Here is a 27,361-nt window from a genome sequence, read left to right on the forward strand (position 1 = left end):
CCAGACGCATGCACCCCCTTGTGCATCTGGCTAACATGGGACCTGGGGAACTGAGCCTCGAACTGGGGTCCTTAGGCTTCACAGGCAAGCGCTTAACCGCTAAGCCATCTTTCCAGCCCTCAGCTAGAATTTTTGAAGCTAATGATCCAAGGTAAATAGTTCAAAAGATATGTGCTATTAGAAACAGTGTTCACCAAAAACTTGTAAATACACAGTCAGCAACCAGTATCTCACTATATCTGGCCTGGAACTCAGTTATGTACCTAGACTGGTCTTAAACTCATGATCCTGGTTGCTGATCGTTGCCTATATAGAGAACCTTTGGCTCCAAGGAATGAAGACAGGACCATTTCTGTCAGAATTGAGAGGCTTTCTGTATTGTGAGAAATCATTTTGACCTGTAAAAGTTAAAGTTAACTAAGTCCTAGGATAAAATTTTTTGATTTCATGAAGTTGATTTAGCTTGCAAATATTTAAATTGTGCAGCTATATTGATGAATATTATCCTTTTATTCCCTTTAAAATTCTTTTGAAGAGCCGGGATTATTATTGACTGAGCACTATGATCTATTCCCTCCTAGCTCCAAGAGCCTCAGGAGTGGGGCTGGCGAGATGGCTCGGGTTCTGGTTCTTGCTGATAGAGCCTAGTGACCAGGGTTCTTTTCCCAGCTTCCCACTAGAGCCAGATGCACAAAGAAGTGCAAGTATCTGGAGTTCATTTGCTCTGGTGCACTCCCCTCTCTCTCTCTCCCTTGCCAATAAAAATATTTTTTAAAAAAGCAAAATCTGTTGTAGGCTTTTACTATTGTTTTTTTGTAAAAAAAAATATTTACAAGCACAGAGAGCCAGTGAGAGAAAGAGAATGAGTGGACATACCAGAGGCTCCAACTACAAATGAACTCCAGAAGCATGTGCCACTTGTGCTTCTGGCACTGGTGCTGGGGAATTGACCCCTGGTTGTTTGATAGGCTTTGCTGGCAAGTGCCTTAACATGAGCCATCTCTCCAGCCCCACTCTTAAGGTTCCTGTAGATGGGATGGAGTAGGTCATAGTGGTCCATCAGTGATCCCATCGTTAATCAGCCATTTGAGAATAAATCACAAACTTAAGTATGTTCATGGAATTTAAGGAGATAGGGAAGCAAGGACTAGCAGTATGTCCTTTACAACTAATTTTCTATACTTCTGAGGCAAAAGACCCTCTCTGAACCCTTCTCACAATATCCTTTGACTAATGGAGGTTAAAAACACGCATACACACACATAAACCCATTGCCTGTTGTACCAACAGTAAAACTCAACTTGTTCTCCCCTTTTGAAACTGAGTCCATGGGGGGGGGGGATTCTGTTCCCATGGACATCTCTATTGTATAAAATTTAATGCTTGCAGAGGAAAGAAAATAAGTATTCACCATAATTCAGGTTTTGTACAAACACTGGGGCAGGCTGCTTTGGCAGATAGAACAAGCCAATCTGCAGATAGGCGCGAGCCCAGCTGGCCACGGAGCAGGCCCTTTGACAGACAGAAAGTGAACTCCCTAAGCACTTCCTTGTTTTCTACTTTTGTGTGTTTGGACTTTACACACGTGTGGTAAAGCCAGGAGTGGCAGTGTTCACCTTTACTTCCAGCACTCGAGAGGCCATAAGTTCCAGGCAGGTCTGGGACTACATAGTGAATTCCAGGTCAGCCTGGGCTAGAGCAAAACCCTACTTCAGAAAAAAGTGGGGGGATCAGTATATACTTGGATGAATGTGCTTCTTTTGGGCTAACGTAATCATTTGTGTTACTCTAGTTTTAACCATTTTATATACGCCATATATGATGTATATGATTATATATGGTATATAATATATAAAAACTGAAACAGTGATTTTGGGCTAACGTAATCATTTGTGTTACTCTAGTTTTAACCATTTTATATACGCCATATATGATGTATATGATTATATATGGTATATAATATATAAAAACTGAAACAGTGATATGTGAAATAGGGTTGTTTGATAGTTGATTAAATCTATTGTCAGTCAGTACTTCAGCATACACTGCTGGCTGGATGGTTTTAAATTTAAAGCCATGTTTGATGAGAATTGACTCTGTAGACAAATAGTAGATCTAATGCACTTCTTTTATATTCAGTGCCAGTCATCACTTCCAAAGTCAGTTCCTGTTTCCTGCAGGACGAAAGCAGCCTCTCTGCAAGGCCTCGCACCTGACAGAACAACCAGTACATCAGGTCTGTGGCATACTCATGGTAAAATGTACCTCAGGGTAAGTTGAATAGTTGACAGTGCCAAAACTGGTGCTGGCTCATGTGACAAGGTCAGGAACAGCCTAGGTAAAATTGTGAAATAGATGGATACCTTAAAACTGTAAGTCACATTAAATATCTCTAATTCTGATGTAATCTTCCAAATCCATTGTCTTCCAGATGATCAGTTTTATCAGCTGTAGTCTGTTCTTTTCTAAGTGTGTTACTTTTCTTTTTTTTTTTAATTTTTTTGTTTATTTTATTTATTTATTTGAGAGCAACAGAGAGAGAGAGTGGGGGGGTGGAGGGGCAGAGAGAGAGAGAATGGGCGCACCAGGGCTTGCAGCCACTGCAAACAAACTCCAGACACATGCACCCCCTTGTGCATCTGGCTAACGTGGGTCCTGGGGAATTGAGCCTCGAACCGGGGTCCTTAGGCGTCACAGGCAAGCGCTTAACTGCTAAGCCATCTCTCCAGCCCAAGTGTGTTACTTTTCATGTATTGAATCTCTTATAATTCAGTGTGCTCTTGAACTTTGACCTTGGTTGTTTCTTACTGTGTCTGTCCAACAGTGTTACACTCTAGGTTTCTTTGAACTTCTGGTCTTACCCAGTTCCTGTCAGCTGTTGAAATTTTAGCTAGAATTGCATTCAATTTCTTTCTTTTCTTTTTTTTTTTTGTTTTTTTGAGGTAGAGTCTCACTCTAGCCCAGGCTGACCTGGAATTCACTATAGATTCTCAGGGTGGCCTCGAACTCACAGCGATCCTCCTACACCTGCCTCCCAAGTGCTGGGATTAAAGGCGTGCGCCACCACACCCGGCTCAAATTCTAATAGTAATTTTTTGAGGAGTCACACTTTTATTTATGTCTTCTACAAAGGAAGCAGCTGTTCCTTCAACAAGTATGAAGGACACTTTACAGTGTGGAAGAGGCAACATGTTGAAGCCCTTTGTCTGATTGCATATATATCAGCATATGTAAAGCATTCCTATAGCTCTCCAATACAAACAACCAAACAAAAGAAAGAGAGAGAAGGAACATGAACAGACATTTCTCCAAATTAAAACATAAGCAGTTCTCCAAAGGGATACATGACTAGCCAACGAGTGTGTGCAAAGATGCTAATCTTTTCTGTATCTTTGCAATTTTAATATATGTGCTGCTGAAGAGAGTGCTTAGTTTTCCTAAATATTTTATTTTTATTTGTTTATTTATGAAAGAGAGAGAATGGGTATGCCAGGGCCTCCAGCCATTGCAAACGAACTCCAGATGCATGTGCCACCCTGTGCATCTGGCTTACATGGGTACTGGTGATTTGAGCCTGGGTTCTTAGGCTTTGCAGGCAAGCATCTTAACTGCTAACGTATCTCTCCAGCTCCAATTATTATTGTTATTATTATTTTGTTTATTTGAGAGCAACAGCCAGAGAGAGAAAGAGGCAGATAAAAAGAGAGAGAAGATGGGCGCGCCAGGGCCTCCAGCCACTGCAAATGAACTCCAGATGTGTGCACCCTCTTGTGCATTTGGCTAACATGGGTCCTGGGGAATCTAGCCACTAACTGGGGTCCTTACGCTTCACAGGCAAACCCTTAACTGCTAAGCCATCTCTCCAGCCCCCAATTATTTTTTTAATATGATGTCATGTTAACTGAGGGGCTTTATTTTTGGTAGAGGTACTTTATAAGATAAGTCTGTCCTTACTGCACTAGGAGTTTTTGTTATGGATAGGTGTGGATCAAAACGCATAGTGAGCACAAGGGGAACAGAGAATGAATGGGTGCTCCAGGGCCTCCAGCCGCTGCAAACTCCAGCTGAGTGTGCTCCCTTGTGCATCTGGCTAATGTGGGTCCTGGGGAATTGAACCTGGGTCCTTTGGCATTGCAGGCAAACACCTTAACTGTTAAGCTATCCATCCAGCCCTAAGTTGCAACTTTTTTTTTTTTAAATTATTTATTTATTTATTTGAGAGCGGCAGACACAGAGAGAAAGACAGATAGAGGGAGAGAGAGAGAATGGGCGCACCAGGGCTTCCAGCCTCTGCAAACGAACTCCAGACGCGTGCGCCCCCTTGTGCATCTGGCTAACGTGGGACCTGGGGAACCGAGCCTCGAACCGGGGTCCTTAGGCTTCACAGGCAAGCGCTTAACCGCTAAGCCATCTCCAGCCCCCTAAATTGCAACTTTTAAAGTACTTGTGTATTTTATTTTAGTTTTTGATATTTTATTTTTATTTATTTATTTGAGAGAGATAGAGGCAGATAGAGAAAGAGGGACAATGGACATGTCAGGGACTCTAGCCACTGCAAACGAACTCAAGATGCATGCACCCCCTTGTGCATTTGGCTTATGTGGGCACTAGGTAATCGAACCTGGATTGTTGGGCTTCTCAGGCAGGTGCCTTAACCACTAAGCCATCTCTCTGGCCCACTTGTATATTTTATTTGTAGATCTTTATTTCTAAATTTAATGACATGTTTTCTGAAAACTACACATAATTATTGAATTTTAGAAAGCATATTTGAGTCTAATGTAGTTTAACTAACATATCTTTTATTTTTATTTTATTTTTTTAAATTTTTATTAACATTTTCCATGCTTATAAAATATATCCCATGGTAATTCCCTCCCATCTTTTATTTTTAAATGGTAAGTTGCCTAATCACTAGTTTTCTATGGTGAGGAACTTAGATTTCAACCAAACAACAATGGAAAGTCTTTGAAATTTTTTTTTTAAATATTTAATTTTAGTTAAGAGAAAGGGAAAGAGGAAGATAGAGAAAATGGGTGTACCGTTGTCTCTAGCCATTGCAAACGAACTTCAGACACTTGCGCCACTTTGTGCATCTGGCCTTCATGAGTCCTGGGGAATCAAACATGGGTCCTTAGGCTTTGCCAGCAAGCGCCTTAACTGGTAAACCATATCTCCAGCCACTAACAAATACCTTTTTGTGATCTTTTTTTTCCTAGTTCGGGTTAGTGAAGTTCATCAGAACATCCTGACAAATGATGTCAGTTGTAAAGACACACCTAAAAGTGCCTCCAGCTTGAAGAGAAGGTCCGGTGAGAAGCGCGGCTCCTGCCAGGAGGCTGACGATGAGTGCTATCTGTCGGTCGTCTCGCCTGCTGCTCGGCACGCCACGGCGCCTCCGCCACAGAGCGCTGCTCCCTCTGACGCCCAAAGGACAGAGGCTTGCAGTTTCATACGTTCAGTAAATACACGGTCTTCCAGTACAGAGGTTTCTTTTAAAACCAGAAAAAGGTAAATTTATTTAAATAATACTAATCCTGCTTACAGCTTTTATCTTTCAAATTAAAAAGTGGTAATTCAGTTTTTAATGTTTTAAATCAAGGTTTAAGGGATAATATGAGAAAAAACAGTTTTTTGTGTAGCTTCAGTTTTTAATTAGTGAAGCAGCTATTAAAATGTACTTGAGAAATGTGGAGGTTAATTTCAATAATCTATTGGGAAATTTTCTCAAATAAAATTTATTTATGAGAGAGAGGGGGGCAGGAGAGGGAGAAAGAATGGGTGTTAGGGCCTCTAGCCACTGCAAACGAACTCCAGACACATGTGTCACCATGTGCATCTGGTTAATGTGGGTTCTGGGGAGTTGAACCTGGGTCTTCAGGCTTTTCAGGCAAGCACCTTGACCACTAATCCATCTCTGCAGTCCTCTGTCAGTGAGCTTACAAAGTCCTGATGTCCATTGACATTTTCATGTCTGTCTGTCACCGTGCTGAGCTCATGCTCATGCACTGTGAGTTGACAGGAGAGGCTGTGAGGTCGCTCCCGGGACAGTGAAGTGTGGGTGAGCTACGAGCACGCTTCCGTGCCTGGAGCTTCCTCTTTGCTGGGAACCAAAGTGCACTGTGTAGAATCTTTTGCTGCTGGAGACCTTTGGGATGAGTGCATTTGACCTTATGGGAGAATCTGACTTGCCTCCTTTTTAACCTTTCAGACTAGATTTTGAAGATAAAAATACTTCAAACAAAAGAGAGAGTAACGTCTCAGAAGTAAAGAAGAACATATCAGAAGGACAAGAAGGGTCATCACCAAAAATGCCTCAAAGAAGAGGGCAAGATTTGGAATATGAAATCCAACCACAAACTAAGAAGAGTTTTTCCACCTTGTTTTTAGAAACTGTTGAGAGAAAAAGCCAATTGAGGTTAGTTATTTTGAAGCTGTCAAAAAAGAATTTTTTTTATATGAACCATACCTAAAGATTACTAATTTTACTTATTTAATGTAGAACCTCCTCCCTTTTTTTTGGTTGTTTTTTTCAAGTTAGGAGTCTTGCTGTAGCTCAGGCTGACCTGTAATTCATTATATAGTCTCAAGCTGGCCTTGAACTCACAGCCATCCTCCTACCTCTTCCTCCTGAGTGCTGGGATTAAAGTCATGTATCCCCCCAAAAAATATCATTTCATAAGATTTTTCAGAAATAGTTTTATTTTTTTTCCACATGATGAAAAAGCATTTTATGCAACAAACACAATTTCTTAGTGTATATGACATTCATTTTGTAGTGTAAGTTAGTGTGTTTGAGTTGTAATGGTGTATCTGTAAATTTCTGGGTCTTGTGTATGTGCTGGAGAGGGGCATCACATCACTTGTTCAGATTATATCTCTCTGGTCCTCTTAACTGTTACAAAAAAGGAGAAATTTGTGAGATTAAGAGAGAATTGAGAAAATACGAACATCTTTTTTGAGATACTTATGTTTTTATTTCCTATTCAGAATACTTGTTTTTCTTGTCTACATGGAGGTGATGATCAAAGTCTCATTCTGTTTCAGTCCCGTTGTCAGGCATACGGCAGTGGCTCCGCGTCTCCCATTTCCTCCAAGTACCGTGAACTTGGCAGACGATGAATTTATCATTGATAAGTCAGATAGAAGTTTTGTAAGTCAACCTTGGGTTACAATACCAAGAAAAGGCAAACACTCGAAACACCATGTAGCACCTTCTGCTGATGAAAGCGCTACAGTCCTTCAAGACAGGAAGTCAGGAGGAAAAGACCACACTGTGTCATGCAGGACTTTGACAGGTAACTCAGACGTTCATCAAGCACAATCGGTAGAGAGATCTCAGCCCTCTAGTAAAAAACGGGGCACAAGTTGTGCTTTGACAGATGAAGTGGAGAATAATAGCAGATCTCCAGAATGTGAAGTGTATTCTAAGAATACCACAAGTTCATCGGGAAACAAAAGGACTGCAAAACAGAAACCAAGAAGAACATTAACAGCTGATGTAGTGGAAGAACAGCTTAGTACTGGACAGTGTAAAGATAGAGAGATGCCATCTATTGCCCAAGACAATTCACAAAGAAATTCAGAGAGAGGAGTGGATGGCTGTGAAGAGATGAAAAATGATCCTGTTTCCCAGGAGGTGCCGCCTGTGGGTAAGTGTTAAATCAGTTATTACTGTGTATTTATTTTCTCCATTTTATATATATAATTTTTTTGTTTTTGTTTTTTGAGGTAGGGTCTTGCGGTAGCTCAGGCTGACCTGGAATTCACTATGTAGTCTCAGCATGGCCTCTGACTCATGGCGATCCTCCTACCTCTGCCTCCTGAGTGCTGGGATTAAAGGCATGCGCCACCACACCCGTCTCCATTGTACATTGTTAATACTCTGTTGAGCTCTGGAAGGCGGACAAATTCAATCTAAGCCTGTCTCATAAGCCTATACGTTCTTTTCTAGAGTATCAAGATTTTTATATAGTTCACTGCCAACTCATGTGGTTTTTGTTGTTTCTAAGGTGGCAGGTGAAAGACAAGTTAGTGAGACACTTCCATTGCCATCGTGATTGTTTTTATGGTGTCTGAGGCAAGCAGATGAATACCACAGATGTACAAGATGAAAAAGAAAGCACAGAAAACAAGACCTTGTGTCTTGAGTGTTTTTTGTGTAGGCTGGTTAATGAGTGGCTTTTTCCATTGTTGTAACAAATCACCACACACTTGGTAGCGTAAGCAACACACATTTTGTATCTGTCACTTATAGGTCAGAAGTTTGACTGAACAAAATCCCAGGTGTTGGTATGGCTGTATTCTGTGGTAGTTCTGCAAGTGAATCTATTCCCTTCCCTCTTCTAGTCTCTTGAACCACCTGTGTTTTCTGGTACTCCTGTGTTGTCAAAGCCAACAGTACCAGGCTCTTCAGGTTCCTAATTTCTCTTACCCTTCTTCCATCATCTCATTTCTCTTCACTTACAGCTTTAAAGGCACATGGATTGAGCCATTCTGCATAATCTAATCTCATCTCTACCTTTATAATTTGATCACACTTAGTCTCTTCAGAAAGTTAGATTGAGTAAGATCGTTGATGGTTCCGAAATGAAAAGCACTAAATACTTAGGTTAGCTTGGCACATTGCTGCATAGTACAAAAAAACCCCAAAAAGACCCTAATATACTTTCCTTTTTTCAAAGATACTCTTTTAGGTTTGGAGTGAAGGATAATTAGCAAGTAAGGTGAAATGTTTACATGTAGTTGACGTAAGAATTCTTAGTGAAAACATAAATCTTTAGGAAACAGAGGTGAATGTAGCCTACAGTGTAAATTTAAGAATTTTCTATAATAGAGAATGTTACTTATTCATTTGAGAGAGAGAAAGAGGGAGTGAGCATTGGTGTGCTAGGGCCTCATAGAACTTCAAACTCAACTTCTACTTTGTGCACGTAGCTTTACGTGGGTACTGGTGAATCAAACCTAGGGCCAGTAGGCTTTGCAAGCAAGTACTTGTAACTGCTGGGCCATCTCCCCAGCCCTGAGAATTTTACTTTTAAAAATTTGTTGTAATCATCTGAAAACTGATGCAGAATTTGAATTGTTTTTATGGTTTTCTTTACATTAGGAAAAAAGAAAAGAAAAAGTAGCATCAATAAAGATGCGGAAGAATCTAGAGAAAAACATCTTCCTAGTGGGTCTGGGAGCAGATTTGTTCCTAAAGACGTGACCTTGACTGTCAACAGAAGTCACAGAATTTCCAGGCGTCCATCTGATTGGTGGGTGGTAAAACCAGAAGGAAGTAAGTATTTTTATTTTTATTGTCCTATTGTAAGGTTCCCAAAAAATTCTCTAAGAGATTTATGTTTGATTTACATTCTTCTTCAAAATAATAATAATGTAGACAAAGTTAGATTGGATCATTAATATTCTATCAGCTATAAAGAGTGCTTTATGCTCAGACCCACACAGTATTCTGGTGTAGACCTGTGTTTTGAAAATAGCCCCAGACCAGAGTCTTGCTGTGATGTAGTTTTGCATTCTGGTGGAGGAAGATGATGTGGGGAAGGATAGAGATGGCAGGGGTGGAGAGGTAGAGTTGGATGCTTTTTTTTTTAATAGGAAATATGAGAGAATACTAGATCTCCCAGGGCCTTTTTGAGGTTTTAGAAGGATTTAAATATGATTACGTAGACATTGAAATGCTATCACTTCTTTGGTGAACTGCACTTTGCACTCTGGATTGTCTGAAGTCCTGTATTGTGGTAGGTAGTTGTCTTTGAGTAAATAAATCTTTATTTGAGTAAATAAAGCATTAAAAATAACCTAGAATCTGTAGCTTATCAGAAGAGATGACTTGTGTTAAGAGCTGTGAAGTTGATGAGTTTTTGATTAGGCCTGGAGTCACAAAAGCAGTAGAATGTTTATAGTTCATGAGTGGAGACTTCATCATGTGATGACAGAAGAAACTGCAATTTGAAATCCAGAAAAGTATGGGTTGCTCATAAGCTGTATGAAAGACACATGTTGCACTGTTGACATTTTACATACATGAAAGTAACATCTGCTATTTTTTTCTGAGGCATCGAAACACAAGGCAGCATGAGGGCAAGTGGAGAACTTAAGGAAATAGAAATACTCTCAGGGTTGTGTGACGTCATGAGCCTGAAAGTGGGTACCTGCTTCAGTTTTCACCCAAGTCTTTACAACAGTCTTTCTCCTGTTGTTATATGTTAAAGAGTACTGCTGTGTAGCTATTTCCTCCAAAATGACATATTCTCTCCTGGGAGGAGGCAGAAAGCTCCCAAGACTGAGAAAATGGCTGCTCAGTCAGCTCCGAAGGTCGCTGAGGAATAAGCAGCTTTCGTGGAGCTGCCAGGTGTGACTGGTGTGGCACATCACCACCCATGATACCTGCACGTGTGATTTTTAGTGGCGCTGCCTGTAGGTAGGGCAAGGAGCTGCCAGGTGTGACTGTGGTGTGGTACATCACCACCCTGTTACCTGCATGTGTGATTTTCTCAGTGGTACGGCTGCCTTTGAGTCGCCCATTTCTTTTCTTTTATAAATTTTTTTTTTTTAATTTATTTGAGAAAGGGAAAGCGAGAAAAAGAATGGGTGTGCCAGGGCTTCCAGCCACTGCATACAAACTCCAGATGCATGCGCCACCTGTGCATCTGGCTTACATGAGTCCTAGGGAATCGAACTGAGGTCCTTTGGCTTTGCAGGCAAGCACCTTAACCATTAAGCCGTCTCTCCAGCCACTAGTCACCCATTTCTTACAAGTAATTTTGAGCCGGGCGTGGTGGTACACAGCACTGGGGAGGCTGAGGAAGGAGGATTGCTGTGAGTTCATGGCCAGCCTCAAACTAATTCCAGGTCAGCTTGGGCTAGAGTGAGACCCTACTTTGAAAAAACCAAAACAAAAAAAGTAGCCTCAATAAATTCACTGGTTCACCAGCCCAGACTAGGGCAGTATTGTTTGCTCAGTCTCTTGAAAGTGCCCTATTAATGTCCCTAAGAATAGTCATAAACATATGTTAGGGAAAACACCAGTCAATTCCTTGCTCTCAAAGAGCTGTGCACTGGCTGAAGGAGGTAGAGAGAAGTAAGCAGTAAAGTGTGCGAGAAACATCACTAGACGATTGAGAACCTTTCTCAGAGTTGAGTATTGGGTAAAACTTTCTAAGAAAAGATGAATTATGGGCTAGTAGCATCTGAAGGAAGTATGACATGTCTCAGGAGAACACAACTAGGACCAGTTTTTAAGAAGTATTTTTATTTATTTGAGAGAGAAAGTGTGTGAGTATGGGTTGCCTCTTTGTACATCTGGCTTTACACCGGTACTGGGAAATCGAACCAGGGCCATCATATTTTGCAAGCAAGTGCCTTCTGTCCAGCCCAGGATCAGATTTCTTTCTTTAGTTGCTTCCAACTGGCTGGAAGGCCTGTTCAAGCAGACTTTGGGGGGTGGTGAGTTTTGTGGGCTTTTTTGTTTTCTTTCCTGGAGGTAGGCCCTCACTGTAGCCCAGGCTAACCTGAAATTCACTAAGTATTCTCTGGCTGGCCTTGAATTCACATTGATCCTCCTACTGCATCCTGGGATTGTTTTGTGACTAAAGGCATGAACCAACACGCCTGGCTCTGAGTTTTTGTTTCTGCATGCCTGAGAATTTACATTTCAAACCAGTTCCGAAGTGATGCTCATCTTAATAGTCTAAGGAATGACTATTTGATGACCAGTGCTTTAGAGAATCTGCAGTAGTTCAGTCCTATTGGCTTTTTAAAAAAATTTTTTATTTATTTGAGAGCGACAGACACAGAGAGAAAGACAGATAGAGGGAGAGAGAGAGAATGGGTGCGCCAGGGCTTCCAGCTTCTGCAAACGAACTCCAGACGCGTGCGCCCCCTTGTGCATCTGGCTAACGTGGGACCTGGGGAACCGAGCCTCGAACTGGGGTCCTTAGGCTTCACAGGCAAGCGCTTAACCGCTAAGCCATCTCTCCAGCCCCTTATTGGCTTTTTAAAAAATATATTTTATTTATTTGAGAGAGACGGACAGAGAAAGAAGCAGATAGAGAATGGGCACACCAGGGCTTCTAGCCACAGCAGATGAACTCCAGACACAGGTGCCACCTTATGCCTCTGGGTTACATGGGTCCTGGGCGTTGAACTGGGGTTCTTAGGCTTTGGAAGGAAGCTCCTTAACTGTTACTGGCGTTTTTGTTCATTACTTGTTTGGAAGATGGGGTTAAGAGTTGCAGCCAGTGAAGTAAGCAAACTATAAATGTATAAATAAACTAAAATTGAAAGTATTTGGATTTAATCCTAAGACTGTAGAGCCTCATAATTTTTAAAAATTTATTTATGTTTAAAATATTTTTATTTATTTTTAAATTGAAAGAAAGAAACAGAGAGTGGGTATGCCAAGGCCTCTGCCATGGCACACAGAGTCCAGATGCTTGTGCCACTTTGTGCATATGGCTTTATGTCAGAACTGGGGAATTGAACCTGGGTTGTCAGGCTTTGCAAGCAAGTACCTTTAACTACCGAGCCATCTTTCCAGCTCCAAATTTATTTTTTAAATGAGGTCTTACTATTGTCCTGACTTACAAAGTTAATTCTTGAAGCTGTGTGAAGAATGTGTTGAAGACAGGCAAGCACAGAACCATTTGTTACGAGCTGTGTGCTGTCGTGAGGACCTGCGTTTGACCTCTAGCCCACATGTGCTGCTGGGCTTGGTAGCAGGTGTTTGTCATTACAGTGCTGGGCGGTGGGGAAAGAGGATCCCCAGAGCTTGCTGGCCAGCCAATCTGGCTTAATAGATGAGCTGCAGGCTGATGAAAGGCCCTGTATCAAAAAGTGGTAAGGCCGGGCGTGGTGGCGCACGCCTTTAATCCCAGCACTTGGGAGGCAGAGGTAGGAGGATCTCTGATAGTTCGAGGCCACCCTGAGACTACATAGTGAATTCCAGGTCAGCCTGAGCCAGAGTGAGACCCTACCTCGAAAAACAAAAACAAAAACAAAAAAAAGTGGTAGATGCTCCTGAGGATAAAGCCTGAGGTTGTCCTCTGGCCCTGCACGTGCTTGTGTCCTGCTCCTGTACATGTGCCCACACATACACATGCATGCACATGTGCCCACATACACAGTGAATATAGATACATACACCTGCATACACATCACACATGCCTGTGCCTACACACAAGTTCGGAGATAGATACATATGTATGTATAGGTGCACATCACAAAAAATAAAAAAGAATTTGTTTGAATTAGTTACCTTTCTTATTGATGAAACAGAACACCTGATAGCAAACAGTTTAAGGTACAGGGTATAGTTTGGGCTTACAGTTCATCTTTATGTTTTGTGGTATCTTGAATTTATGTCTCCCAATAGGATTAATTATTTCAAAGAATTCCCTTTATTATGACCCCTCAATCTTCATTGTTTTTATTTTTATTTTGTTTGTTTATTTTTTGAGATAGGGTCTCACTGTAGCTCAGGCTGACCTGGAATTCACTATGTAGTCTCAGGGTGTCCTCGAACTCATAGCGACCCTCCTACCTCTGCCTCCTGAGTGCTGGGATTAAAGGCATGTCCCACCACACCTGGCTGAATCAAATATTTTATTAAAGCTATAACTTGGACTTCCAGCCGCCAGGCTGGAAGAGGTGTTACTATGGATGATGCTGGGGTCTAGCCCTAAGATGTTACTGGGGGCAGATCTGTTTTCAGCCTAAAGGTGGTATGCAGAATGCTTGAGCTCTGCCTGGGGTTATCTGTGGATTTTTAAAGATGTGCTTATTTAAATATTTATTTATTTATTTAGTTAGTTAGTTAGTTAGTTAGTATTTGAGAGAGAGAAAGAGGCAGGGAGAAAGAGAGACAGAGAGAGAAAATGGGCATGCCAGGGCCTTCAGCTACTGCAAATGAACTCCAGATGCATGCATCCCCTTGTACATCTGGCTTACGTAGGTCTGTAGGGTCGAACTGGGATCCTTTGGCTTTTCAGGCAAACGCCTTAACTGCTAAGCCATCTCTCTCCAGCCCCTCTCTGTGGATTTTGATACTTTCCTTTGGTGGTGCTGGTGGTAGCTTCTCTCTCCGTGTGTGCATCTGTGTAAAGGGGGCCAGATTCTTGTGCCATTAGGGAACTGAGGGGGTACAGTTAGGGTGACTGAATGCTAAGCAGGAAAGTCTGCACTTGGTAGAAATCAAATATGATCTGACTTCTTATCTCTTGCCTACTTACCTAGACCTGTTTCTCCACAAACCACCTGAACCCTCCTGGGAGGGAGGGCTTTCAGAGGATTCAGACATTGTGGTTGGTTAAGTTCAACCCCTGGAACTTTGTGTCAGGGCTAACATCAGCTGTCCTTCTTGGTTCATCTGAGCTGGAAGCCAGCCCACCACTATAAGGTTATGAACAAGGGGTGGGCGGGCTTTCTGACTACTTGGGAACTTAAGCTGTGCCTTGGCTGGCTTGGCCCAGGCCTAGCCCTAAGAGTCCCCTAGCCCTTAGTCTCTACATGGACTTCTTTTCTCCCTCCAGCTTCCCACATGGCAGGAGCTCCTCAAATTTTCTCCCTTTTCTTTCCATGGTTTTTCCAGGCCCACCACATGGTACTTCCCTTAATGAATATAATAATTCAGTAATTTTCCTTCTCGATCTTTTTTTTTTTTTTTTTTTTTTTTTTGAGGTAGGGTCTCACTCTAGCCCAGGCTGACCTGGAATGCACTATGTAGTGTCCAGGTGGCTTGAAACTCACAGCGATCCTCCCGTCTTTGCCTCCTTCTCAGTCTTTTCATTTAATTGTTTGATTGAAATTAAATATGAGGCCGGAGCCGGGTGTGGTGGCGCACGCCTTTAATCTCAGCATTTGGGAGGCAGAGGTAGGAGGATCGCCATGAGTTCAAGGCTACCTTGAGACTACATAGTGAATTCCAGCTCAGCCTGAGCTACACTGATACTCTACCTCAGAAAAAAATTAAAAACGAACCTAGGATTTGGGGTTCAAAGAGTTTCCTGGACCCCTAACACCCCATTACAGTGTTTCCCTGAGGTTTTTTTTTTTTTTTTTTTTTTTTTTTTTTTTTGGTTTTTCGAGGTAGGGTCTCACTCTGGTCCAGGCTGACCTGGAAGTAACTCTGTAGTCTCAGGGTGGCCTTGAACTCACGGTGATCCTCCTACCTCTGCCTCCCGAGTGCTGGGATTAAAGGCGTGCGCCACCACGCTCGGCTTCCCTGAGTTTTTAAGCTTCACATAAATCCCATTCATCCCATGAACGGCTTCTGGTTTGGAGATTCATCCAAGCAACATGAAGCCGACTATGACACATTCCATGATGCTAATGTGAAGTGTGCATGGCAGCAGGAACTGGACTCAGAGTGAATGCTGCTGCTCAACTTGCTGAATCCTCTTTATTCATTTGGAAACTCTAGCACATGAGTGAGTGCTATTCACAGGTAGGGTGCATCCCCCCACCTCAATTAACTACAGAAAATTCCTCACACACATTCCCTGAGACTCGTGTCCATGGTGGTTCTAAATCCTGTCACGTTGGCAACCAGAGGTTAGCTATCCTAAAAGCAGGAAGACCTGAATTCAGTCCCCACTACAGCAGTGAAATGGCAGACATGGCGGCACGCTTTTAGTTCCTGTGCTAGGAGACAGCACCAAGAAGACCCCTGGAGTTTGTTGGCTGGCCTGCCGCCTCTCATGGACGAGCTCCAGGCTAGGCCCTGTGTCGGAGCTGAGCAGGCGGCGCAGGCGTAAAGCACCTCCGAGCAAGCTGCCTAACTCGTCTGGCCAAATCAGCTTTGGGGCCCTGCTTCAAAACATAAGGTGGAGAATGATTGAGAAAGGGACCCGACATCTGGGTTCCACCTGTATGCAAATGTGCATACAAACCACACGCACACACACCCCAAAAAAGGTGGCCTAATACATGTCTGTAAACTGAAGATTTCTAAAAACGTTAATACAGAAAGAAATTTATTAGCTTATGAAATTTGTCAGTGTATATGTATTTACCTGCAAATACTATAGTGAACCAGACCATCTGAACAAACTACTAAACTTAAATTATTACTGCCTCTTTCAGGTATTATTGATGGAAATTCTTCAATAAGAAATGAATTACCAGTGTGTCATAAGAATAGACAGAAGTCTCAGAAGCCTGCAAAACCTACTAAGAAAAGAAATCACTTATCTAAGAATGCTGGGGGAAGACGTGTCCCACCAGAAAGGCAAAAGGCAGCTACTCGGCGCAGCTCAAGAGTCCAGAAGTCTGTAAAGGTTAAACGCTCTAGAAGAACTACTGTTGGCCACGAGGAACATTCCAGTTCCCAGTGTGGGCCACCGGACAGTGACACAGCTGACCTGGCTCCGAAGGACAGCCTCTGCTGTCCTGGGTAATTTCTCCTTTATGTGCAATATGTGTTACTTAATTATTATACAGAGAGTTTGCTTAAGACAGTCTGCCTTCTTAAAGAGCTGTTACGAAATCTAGGTTCTGCAGTTAATTCAGGGACACCTAGCACAGTACTACCCTGAACTCATGTCCTCATTTTAAAATTGGGAATTGGTTGGAGCAGTAGTTAAAGGCACTTGCTTGCCAAGCCTGATGACCTAGATTCTGTTCCTCAGTACTCATAAATCCAGGTGCACAGTGTGGCCATGGTAGGAGCCGTGTGCTTTATAGTGGCCTACTGTGTTCTGCTCACTAGAAACAACTCACAAGCCAGACAACATTCCACAGGAGGGAAGTGAGGAACTACTCTTTTAAACTTATTTATTTGACAGAGAGAAAAACAAATGACACAGCTAACCAGGGCCTGTTGCTGCCACAAATGAGCTCCAGACACACACACCACATGATGCCTCTGGTGCATGCATCTGGAGTTCGTTTGCAGAAGCAGGAGGCCCTGAGAAGCCTGTCCACACCCCCCTCTCCCCGCTCTGTCAAATAAATAAAATATTTTTTAAAAATTGGGAGTTAGCTGGGTATGGTGGTGCACACCTTTAATCCCAGCACTTGGGAGGCAGAGGTAGAAGGATTGCTGTGAATTCACGGCCACCCTGAGACTACATAGTGAATTCCAGGTCAGCTTGAGCTGGAGTGAAACCCTACCTCAAAAAATAAAACAACAACAAATCGGGAGTTATAGCTAATACACTTTGTAGTATGCCTCATATGCTGTCTATAGCTAATGTCTCCCAGTGCCATTCCTTTATTACCCTCAGTTAGACAAAGTGTGTGCTCTTTCTGAATTTTTCGAATTAGAAATACTGATAAAGCCGGGCATGGTGGCGCACGCCTTTAATCCCAGCACTCGCAGAGGTAGGCAGATTGCTGTGAGTTCAAGGCCACCCTGAGACTCCATAGTGAAGTCCGGTCAGCCTGGGCTAGAGTGAGACCCTACCTCGGAAAAAAAAAAGAAATACTGATAAGTCTTTGAATACTTTTTTCTGAACTACTTATCTTAGGACTTGACTATGGCTGATATTTCTACAGTTGATTTTATATTGTTTATACCTATTTATATGTTATTTCTAAAAGAGTTTTCAAAGGAAGAAAGTTTGATATTTTTCATTTTTATAGAGCTGAGGGGCAGTGCAAGGATCAAAATAGTGTTGTTCGTGCACAGAGTGTTCACCTGCAGTCTCAGACCAGTGAGTGTGCCACCAAGATGCCAACAGAGCCGAATTCGTATTCTGGGGAATCTAAAATTTCAATTTTGGAAGTGAGGTAGGTGTATAGTCTAGTAATAATAGAATTTACTCACTATATTAGTTATTATTGCAATGTAACAAATTATCCCCAAACCTAATTTTAATAATTTTTTTCATGATTGTGTGTGAGTATGTATAGGATGGCATGTGATGTATTGTGTGGAATTTGTATGTGCATATCTAGGGTTAGTAGAGAATGTCAGATGTCTTTCATCTATTGTTGATCCACACAGTTCTTTGACATAAAGTCTCACTCGACCCTCAAACTGAGCTGTTTTTGGTCAGTAAGCCTCAGTGGTTCTCTGGTCTAAATCCCCCTCCACAGGACTGGGGTTACAAACATGCATGGCCACACCCAGCTTTTTACATCATGTGTGCTGGAGAATCAAACTTGGGATGTCTCAGTCTCTAATTCAATAAGACATATCCCAAGCCTCCTTAATTTTGTTACTGACTTTCAAATGTGTTGTTTCTTTGGCTTAGTTATCTTCTTGGAATTTAGGGATCCTTAGTAGTAAATTGTGGGTTCCTGGGTTCTTGCTCTGGGCTGGCCGTGGTCCCCCTGAAGGTGCCCAGACAACTGGGGTGGTGAGTGGGGTGGTGAGCGTGGGAGAGAAAGACACTGCCAAGAGAGAGTTGAACAGCTCTTTCCTTTTGTGGTCAGGGAAGTGGGTTTATAAGCATCTGAGGTTGTGGGGTCAGGTGATCTAGGGCCTCAGGGGGATGGGCTCTGTGAAGGTACTAAGGAATTTCCTAGGCAACTGGACAAAGGTTACAGGACTTTGGGGAAAGCCTAAGTTAATGTGTGCCTGCCTTTGAGAGGGAGTGGCCTCCTACAGCCGGGGGGTTCCTTAGCCTTGGCTCAAGCCCCTGTCCTGAAGGCTCCAGCCTGTGCCTGTTAGTGCCTGACAGTAAATAGGCTTCTTTTTTGTATTTTTTTTTCCTTTGATTTTTCAAGGTAGCATCTCATTCTCTAGTCCATGCTGACCTGGAATTCACTGTGTAGTTTCAGGGTGGCCTTGAGCTCACAAGGATCTCCTGAGTTCTGGGGTTAAAGGTGTGTGCAACCATGACTGGCTTTGTATTTTCTTCTTCTTTCTTTCTTTCTTTTTTTTTTTTTGTGAGGTAGGGTCTCACTCTGGCTCAGGCTGACCTAGAGTTCACTGTGTAATCTCAGGGTGTATGTTTTCTTTTTTCAATGAGAGAGAGTTAATTAGTACACCAGGGCCTTGGGCGACTGCACTATAGACACATGCACCACCTTCTGTGCCTGTGCGGCCTTGTGCACTTGCATCACCTTGTATGTTCACTTACGTGGGACCTAGAGAGTGGAACATGGGTCCTTAGGCTTCACAGGCAAGTGCCTTAACCGCTAAGCCATTTCCAGCCCTAAAGATGCCTTTCTGTTGATACTCCTTTGACTGAAGCTAGAGCCTCCACTTAGGTCTCACTCACATGGCTGTTCATGGCTGTTGGCTAGAATCCCTTTTGCTGTGAGAGCTCATTTTCTTGCCATGTGACCTTTTCAGTAGGGCTGCTCAGATGTTGGCCAACTTCCAGCAAAGCAAGTGATCTAAGAAAACATCGCCTGTGATAGAAGTCATGTGCTTTGTAGTGGCCTATTCTGTGAATTGTCAATTTTGTCTACTGTGTTCTGCTCATTAGAAGTATGTCACAAGTCTAGATAACATTCAGCAGGAGGGAAATGAGAAACTACTCTTTTTAAAAGTTGTTTAAAAATTTTTTTTTGTTCATTTTCTTTATTTATTTGCGAGTAACAGAGGGAGGGGGGAGAGACGCGCACACATAGAGAGATAGAGAGGGAATGGGTGCGCCAGGGCTTCCAGCCACTGCAAACAAAGTCCAGATGCCTGCGCCCCCTTGTGCATCTGGCTAACGTGGGTCCTGGGGAATCGAGTCTTGAACTGGTGTCCTTAGGCTTCACGGGCAAGCACTTAACCACTAAGCCATCTTTCCAGCCCTAAAAATTGTTTTTTTTTTTTTTTTTTTTGATTGATATGTGGATGGGGGAGAGAATGAGGGAGAGCCAGCCAGGACCTCTTACTGCTATAAATGTCCTCCAGACATGATGCCTCTGGCTTTACATGGATACAGGGAATCGAACCTGGATCGTCAGGCTTTGTAAGAGAGCTTTTAAATACTGAGCCATCTTCCTAGCCCAGGATCTACTCTTTGTTTGTTTCCTTCCTTCTTTCCTTCCCTTCCTTCCTTTCCTTCCCTCCCTCCATCCATTCATTTGTGTGTGTCTTAGTATGTGTATGTATGGGCGTTCTAGGGTCTCTTGTAGGGTTACCACAAATGAACACACATGCACCACTTTGCATCTGGCTTTTACATGCTTAATGGAGAATTGACCTAAGCTGACAGGCTTTATAAGCAAGCTGAGCTTTTTAACTTGCTTTTGAACTGCTGAGCCACCTCACCATTCCAGGCTCTCGTTTTTTTTTTCTTTAAGATACACTTTTTGAAAGGAAGAATATCAAAGAGTTTGTGGATATATTGTTAAAAATCTACATGTATTTTATCTGAAGTCAAACCTTTAAATAAATAGAAGGGGCAAATTATAGAAAATTCAGATTCACAAATGATGACTAATATTTCCTTATTATTGAGATTATAACCAAGACTGTCCTGGATTCATAATAGGAGGAAAAGCATTTAGGACTGTTATAACTACATTTTAAATTCCATTTTTTAATATTACACAGATTTCATTTGCTTTCAATTTTTTTTGATATATTTTTTAAAATTTATTTATTTATGAAAGAGACAAAGAAAAAGACAGGGAGAGTGAATATGGGTGTGCCAAGGCATCCGGCCACTGTAAAAGAACTCCAAATGCATTCACCACTTTGTGCATCTGGGCTTTATGTGGGTACTGAAAAATTGAACCCAGGTTATCAGGTTTTATAAACAAACATGTTTAACCACTGAGCAATCTTTACAATTCATAAAAGGGATTATTTTAATGACAATATTTCCAAGATTGCTATTCCTGTTTCAAGTAAGAATTCCACTAAAATGACTTTTCCCTTGCATGCTTTGTCCCTCCAAGAGTTCTTTTCCAGCTATGCATATCTTCAAGGTTCTTCTCTTTTGATTCACTGCAGAGCATATACAGAATACATAAAGGTGGAAAGAGCAGAACATTTCAGATTTCCTGTTTTCCTTGAATTACATACAAGTAAACACAATTACATATTCTTCTAACCTCTTCTTTGTTAAAGGTTTTGATTTGTTTTGAGACAAGGACTTGCTTTGTAGTGCAGGTTGGCCTATTTTGATATTTTTTTAAACTTTATTTATTTATTTGAGAGAGGGGGACAGAGAGAAGGAGAGAGAGAATGGGTGCACCAGGGCTTCCAGCCACTGCAAATGAATTCCAGACGCATGCACCCCCTTGTGCATCTGGCTTACGTGGGTCCTCAGGAATTGAAACTGGGTCCTTTGGCTTTGCAGGCAAGCACCTTAACTGCTAAGCCATCTCTCTAGCCCTCAATTTAACTTAATTTATTTTTTTAAAGTTTTTTTTTTTGTGTTCATTTTTATTTATTTATTTGAGAGTGACAGAGAGAGAGAAAGGCAGATAGAGAGAGAGAATGGGTGTGCCAGGGCTTCCAGCCACTGCAAATGAACTCCAGATGCGTGCACCCCTTTATGCATCTGGCTAATGTGGGTCCTGGAGAATCGAGCCTTGAACCTGGGTCCTTAGGCTGCACAGGCAAGTGCTTAACCACTAAGCCATCTCTCCAGCCCCTCAATTTTATTTTTATACAACAATGTTGCCATTGGATTTGACTTAATTCATACTTGACCTATGAATTAGTTTAAAACTTTATGTCTGAGCTTAGAGGTAAATGTCTGTTTGTAATCCTAGAACTCACCAAACTGAGGCAGGAGGATCACATGTTTGAGGCCAGCCTGGGTAACACAAGGGAGATTCTGTCCAGCTTAGGTGCACAACGGAACTCATCTTTTATACACTTAAATATAGTCAAAGCTATAAAATAAAGACGTTTGATTCTGTCATAGGGTTAAATCATAGACTTTGTTTACTCTTCGTGGGAATACATTCTCAGTGAGCTGTAATAGCACTTTAAGTTAAACCAGGAAGAAACCAATGGCAGTTTTAAGAAAATAATCATAAATCATAGATGCATAGATAATCTGTATTAAACAAGCACACATATTTAGTGTTTTGTTTTGTTTTTATGTTAAGTGGACCTTCCAGGTTGAAGAACTTTGTGGTATCAGGAAAGAGTACTTCTGACATGGAGGAGGAGGACGTTCAGGAATATTTAGGTATGTTGTTATGCTCCATATCTGCTCTGTGGAGATGCAGCAGGGTGGGCCTAGGTCTTCAGCAGGGTAGATGAACGCCAGCACGTATGGAGTGTGAGCCATATTGAAAAGGGGTCTCATGAAGCAAGATTACCTGAAGGCTGCTGGAGGTGGGTGATGGATATGTTGAATTCGTTATACTGTTTTCTCTACCGAATGTACTGAATTATTTTGAAACTTGCCATACTAAGTGTTGTTAATATCTCCATAAAGAGTTTGAGAAATTGTTTCGTCATGTTCTTAAAGAATGTGTGGTTGGATATATTACATTGCTCCCTGCTTGCAAATTCACGAATTCTTTTCCCTTCTGTTCTCTTTAGTTTTATGTTTCTCCTAGAATTTAAATACTTCTTGTAGACAATGTTTACATATCTCCTTTTAACATTTTTTGTATGTGTGTGTTATTTACTTTTTTATTTGTGAAGAAGCTGTAGATTTTGCCTGAGAACATTTTTTTCTTCATTTCATAGATCTTCCTATGTAGTGTTACTATAACTTATCCTTAGAGTGATTTTTTCCTTTTCCTAGGAGTTACTTAGAGAGTTCTTAGACAAGATTTTAAAGACTGAGGGCAAATTTGTTTGAAAGCAAAATAGGACAGGCAAACTGTAAATCTTGGCAGTTGCCTGGAGGAGGGAAGTGGACAACAGCAAGAGTCGTGCCTTTTGAGCTGGGGCCAGCAACGGAGGTCTGTAAGCAGCTGGATAAAGGTGGGGAGTTTCTTCAGAGAAACCGTGAGGAAGCCCAGAGTGTCCTGGCAAGCATGTTCAGGATTTTTGGGAGTTACCCAGAGAAGAAAGAAAGGAGAAAAGGAAAGTGTGCACTTTTGAGTTACCACTGAGGAAGTGCTGAGGCTTTGCTGAGCATGTCTGTAAGCAAGCAACAGGTGTGTCAGTGCGTCAGCTTATTAAGGGGCTTTTGTGTCCCATCTCCTCAGCTGTACTGAGGCGTCCTCTTCTGACAGGTGACTCACCCAGTTAGATTAACTCTTGGGTGGCGAGGGGGGAGCTAGTAGTATGCAATGTTTGAATATTATATTTGGGACAGATAAAAATGTTTTGCTTCCATTCAGAGCCAGAGGGAGAACTCATATTCCATGCTTTTTATTTAAAAAATATATTTTTTTTGCATTTGACGTTTTTGTATGTGTATATAGTACATTTTGATCTTATCCTTAGTTACCCTCTTTTCTCCCCTCCCCCCATTACCACCCTCTTCTTTCCCATTATATCCATCTTAGATTCATCCTGTCCCCACTGAGTTAAATCAGGCTCTTGCTTGCATGATCACAGGTGAAAGATGATCTACCATGGTATGTGTAGCTTAAGTGGCTACTCCACTGGCGAACCTGGCTCCCCTCTCCCCGCAACCATAGAAGTCATTAGGTTCTATGGGAGGTGTCAAGTTTCATGTGTCCATCCCTCATCAATGGTGAAGTGTTGACAGGTTCAGTCTTGCGCAGGAAATCACAGCTGCCATGTCTGGAAGACAATATGTAACAGCCTTCCTCCCCATCCTCCTGCCCCTACATTCTTTTTTTTTTGTAGGGGTGGGGGGTTCTAGGTAGGGTCTCATTTTACCCCAGGTTGATTGACCTGGAATTCATTCTGTATTCTGAGGGTAGCCTCGAACTCACAGCAATCCTCCTACCTCTGCCTCTCGAGTGTTAGGATTACAGGTGTGTGCCACCCTACATTCTTTCTGCCCTGTCTTCCATGAGGTTTCCTGGGGTTTGGATGGGGTGGTTTCACATGACCTGTTTGAAGCTAAACACACAACAATTTTTTTTTGTCAGCTGTGCATCTCTGAATTAACTTTTGCTCATTGTAGTAAGAAACTGTGATTAATACTTCAAGCATTACTAATCTATGGGAACGAGTACACACACACACACACACACACACACACACACACTTTTATTTGTTTATTTGCAAGAAGAGAGAGGAGGGCTGGAGAGATGGCTTAGTGGTTAAGCCCTTGCCTGTGAAGCCTACCTGGTTCGAGGCTCGATTCCCCAGGAACCATGTTAGCCAGATGCACAAGGGGGCACATGCATCTGGAGTTTGTTTGCAGTGACTGGAAGCCCTGGCACACCCATTATCTCCCCCCCACCCCCTTTTCTCTGTCACTCTCAAATAAAAAAGAGGAAGAAGAGAGAGAAAGGAAGAGAAGGAGGATGAGTACACCAGGACCTCGAGCAGCTGCAAACAAATTCCACATGCATGTGCCACTATGCATCTGGCTTTATATGAGTACTGGGAAATTGAATCAGGCTTTGCGAGCAAGTGCCTTAACCTCTGAGCTATCTTTCTAGCCCCCAAATACAGACATTTAGAAGGCAGTTTGATCTGCTGTGCATTTAGCCTGACTACACTAACTGGTTCTCCTCCAGGCCATGTGTTCCTAACCACAACCCTTTGGTCAGATTCCATTCTTTTTGACCAGGAGGAATAGTTTTCCCTCAGTAGACCTCAGCAAAGCAATTAATACCCCCACCTTTTCTTTTCTTTTCTTTCTTTCTTTTTTTTTTTTTTTTTTTTGGTTTTTCAAGGTAGGGTCTCATTTTGGCCCAGGCTGACCTGGAATTCACTGTGGAGTCTCAGGGTGGTCTCGTACTCATGGGAATCCTCCTACCTCTGCCTCCCAAGGGCTGGGATTAAAGGCATGTGCCACCATGCCTGGCTACCCCCACCTTTTCATATGGCTAATGAAGGTGGCATCCAAAGCTGGCCATGAAGGAGGAGTCCATCTTCAGTGCCTTTGAAGCCTGCTGGTGTCTAAATGCCAGCTTCGCATTCCTCTTACAAGAGTAAAAGCTCTGAAACCTAGAGGACCATATGTGGGTAGACCCACTGTAAAGGGGAGAAGATAGACTTAAGTTACCAGCTAAGCACACAAGATCCTAAGGTTATAGTAGCTACAACCCATTCTACCATTTATAGGTTTTTATATTCATCAGGTGAAAAGGGTGGTCTCTCGAGTTCATGGAGGACACTAGCTATCTGTACATTTTAGGAGTATTTACATGATTGTCACAAGGAAGTGTGTGATTTATGATTATTTAGAGGGCCAAAGATAGCCTAAGATGAATTTTTGGCTCCCAGCATTTTAGCTCTTTACAATCACAGAGTTTGATATGGTGAGGTTTTTTTTTATTATTTATTTTTTTCTGGGAACTTGGGCTTTCGGTTCCCCCTTTTGGCAAAGCATCACTTTTGTGCATTCAGAGGTAAAATGTTTCATGCGAGGTGCTAGGAGGGCTCACTCTTAGCATCTGAGGTAGGCGAGATCGAGTTGATAGGAAGACAGCCTTCAGGAGAGAGATACAATTGCTCATGCCATTAAGGAAGAAACCCCTGGATCAGGTCATATCTCTTTGCCATCATGATCTGGGTCTAAATTCCCTGTCTTTAGTATGTAATTGTTCATGTGTGCATAGTGAGAGGGTGTACTGAAAACTGGCTAAATAAAGACATTAGGTTGGGCTGAAGAAATGCCTTCTGGGTCAAAGCACTTGCCTGCAAATCCTTAAGGACCTAGGTTCAGTTCCCCAGAAGGGTGATGCACATGGCTGGTGCATGTGTCTGGAGTTCATTGTTGTGGCCAGAAGCCCCAGTGTGTCCATTCCCTCCCTTTTTGTCGTTCCCCCCTAAGAAATATTTAAATAAAATATTTAAAAAATTAAAGAAAAATCAGGTTAGATAAACCTTTTTTTCTTTTTTTGATTTTTCAAGGAAGAGTCTCACTGTAGCCCAGGCTGACCTGAACTCACACCTCCTCTAATCCTAGGTTGGCTTCAAACTCAAAGCAGTACCCTTACCTCTGCCTGGGAGTGCTGGGATTAAAGGTGTGTACCACCGTGCCCAGTGAAAAGCACTTCTTTTTTTTTTTTTTTTTTTTTTTAAGATTCTTATTTATTTATTTGCAAGCAGACAGAGATAGAGAAAGATACAATGGGAGTGTCAGGGCCTTCAGCTGCTGCAAATGAACTCCAGATACATGTTAACAGTTGGTGCATCTGGCTCTGCCTGGGTACTGGGGAATGGAATCTTGGTCATTAGGCTTTGCAGGCAAGTGCCTTAACTGCTGAGTCATCTCTCTAGCTGGAAAAACAACATTTTTATGAACCAGACCATTACAATTAAGAACTACATTAAAAAGGTCTGGGAAGTAAAATAGTCATAACAAAACATGACTAATAAAAGGATATAATATTCTGATTTGTAGCTTTATCAAAACCCAAGAATGGCAAGAATGGCATGATTTTATCACATAAGAGTCTACCAAACAAAATTCCAAATATCTTACACAATTTTAAAAAATATACTTATTTCACAGAGAAAGACGGCGGGGGGGGGGGGGGAGAAAATGGGCGCGCCAGTGCCTCCAGCCACTGAAAACAAACTCCAGACATGTGCGCCCACTTGGGCATCTGACTAACGTGGGTGTGGGGCATGGAACCTGGGTCCTTTGGCTTTGCAGGCAAATACCTTAACCGCTAAGCCAGCTTAAATGAGTGTTTTATGTGGTATCTTTTTGTAAGACTGTTGTTATATTATGAATCAAAAGCAGGTTAGGGCCTGGAGAGATGGCTTAGCAGTAAGGCGCTTGTCTGTGCGGAGCCTAAGGACCCGGCTTTGACCACCCAGAACCCACATAAAAGCCAGATGCACATGGTGGCATATGCATCTGGAGTTCATTTGCAGTGGCTAGAAACTGTGACATACACATTCTTTACCCCATTCTGTCTCAAATAATTTTTTTTTTTTTTTTGGTTTTTCGAGGTAGGGTCTCACTCTGGTCCAGGCTGACCTGGAATTAACTCTGTCATCTCAGGGTAGCCTTGAACTCATGGCAATCCTCCTACCTCTGCCTCCCGAGTGCTGGGATTAAAGGTGTGAGCCACCACACCTGGCTCAGATAATTTTTTTTTAAAAAGGAAATTGAGCAAATTTAACAATTTTAACATACATAATTTACTCATAGCCATTTTATGCATATAAACAATCTAAAATCATAAGCATAATGTAGACAGTGCACATGAACATGTAGTCATACATGAAGATATTTGACAGATATGAGTATATGTTGCTATTTGACATGTTTTTTTTCTTAGTAAAAATTGTATTATTTCTGGAAAAGAAATCATGGCAATAATCTAATAACAGGACTTTTAATGTATATTAGAGATATTTCATTAGCATAAAGTATTTTCTGCTAAATTTTTAAATTTTTGTTTCCCTTGATTATTAAACAGATGTCAGTAATATTTAATTTCC

At 42.0% G+C, this 27,361-nt stretch overlaps 1 protein-coding gene across 2 annotated transcripts in view; it reads left to right on the forward strand.

Moving 5' to 3' along the window:
- The window catches only part of Cenpc (centromere protein C), a 47,935-nt gene that overhangs the window by 7,055 nt on the left and 13,519 nt on the right, over window positions 1-27,361 (forward strand). For both annotated transcript variants that reach the window (XM_045130450.1, XM_045130451.1), the window contains exons 5-12: window positions 2,140-2,236; window positions 5,220-5,511; window positions 6,212-6,418; window positions 7,048-7,652; window positions 9,110-9,283; window positions 16,090-16,399; window positions 17,590-17,736; window positions 21,961-22,043. In XM_045130450.1, the coding sequence (XP_044986385.1) occupies window positions 2,140-2,236; window positions 5,220-5,511; window positions 6,212-6,418; window positions 7,048-7,652; window positions 9,110-9,283; window positions 16,090-16,399; window positions 17,590-17,736; window positions 21,961-22,043 (1,915 nt within the window). The remainder of the gene's footprint in view (window positions 1-2,139; window positions 2,237-5,219; window positions 5,512-6,211; window positions 6,419-7,047; window positions 7,653-9,109; window positions 9,284-16,089; window positions 16,400-17,589; window positions 17,737-21,960; window positions 22,044-27,361) is intronic.

The sequence above is a fragment of the Jaculus jaculus genome, chromosome 11 (genome assembly GCF_020740685.1).
Source record: "Jaculus jaculus isolate mJacJac1 chromosome 11, mJacJac1.mat.Y.cur, whole genome shotgun sequence".
NCBI lineage: Eukaryota > Metazoa > Chordata > Mammalia > Rodentia > Dipodidae > Jaculus > Jaculus jaculus.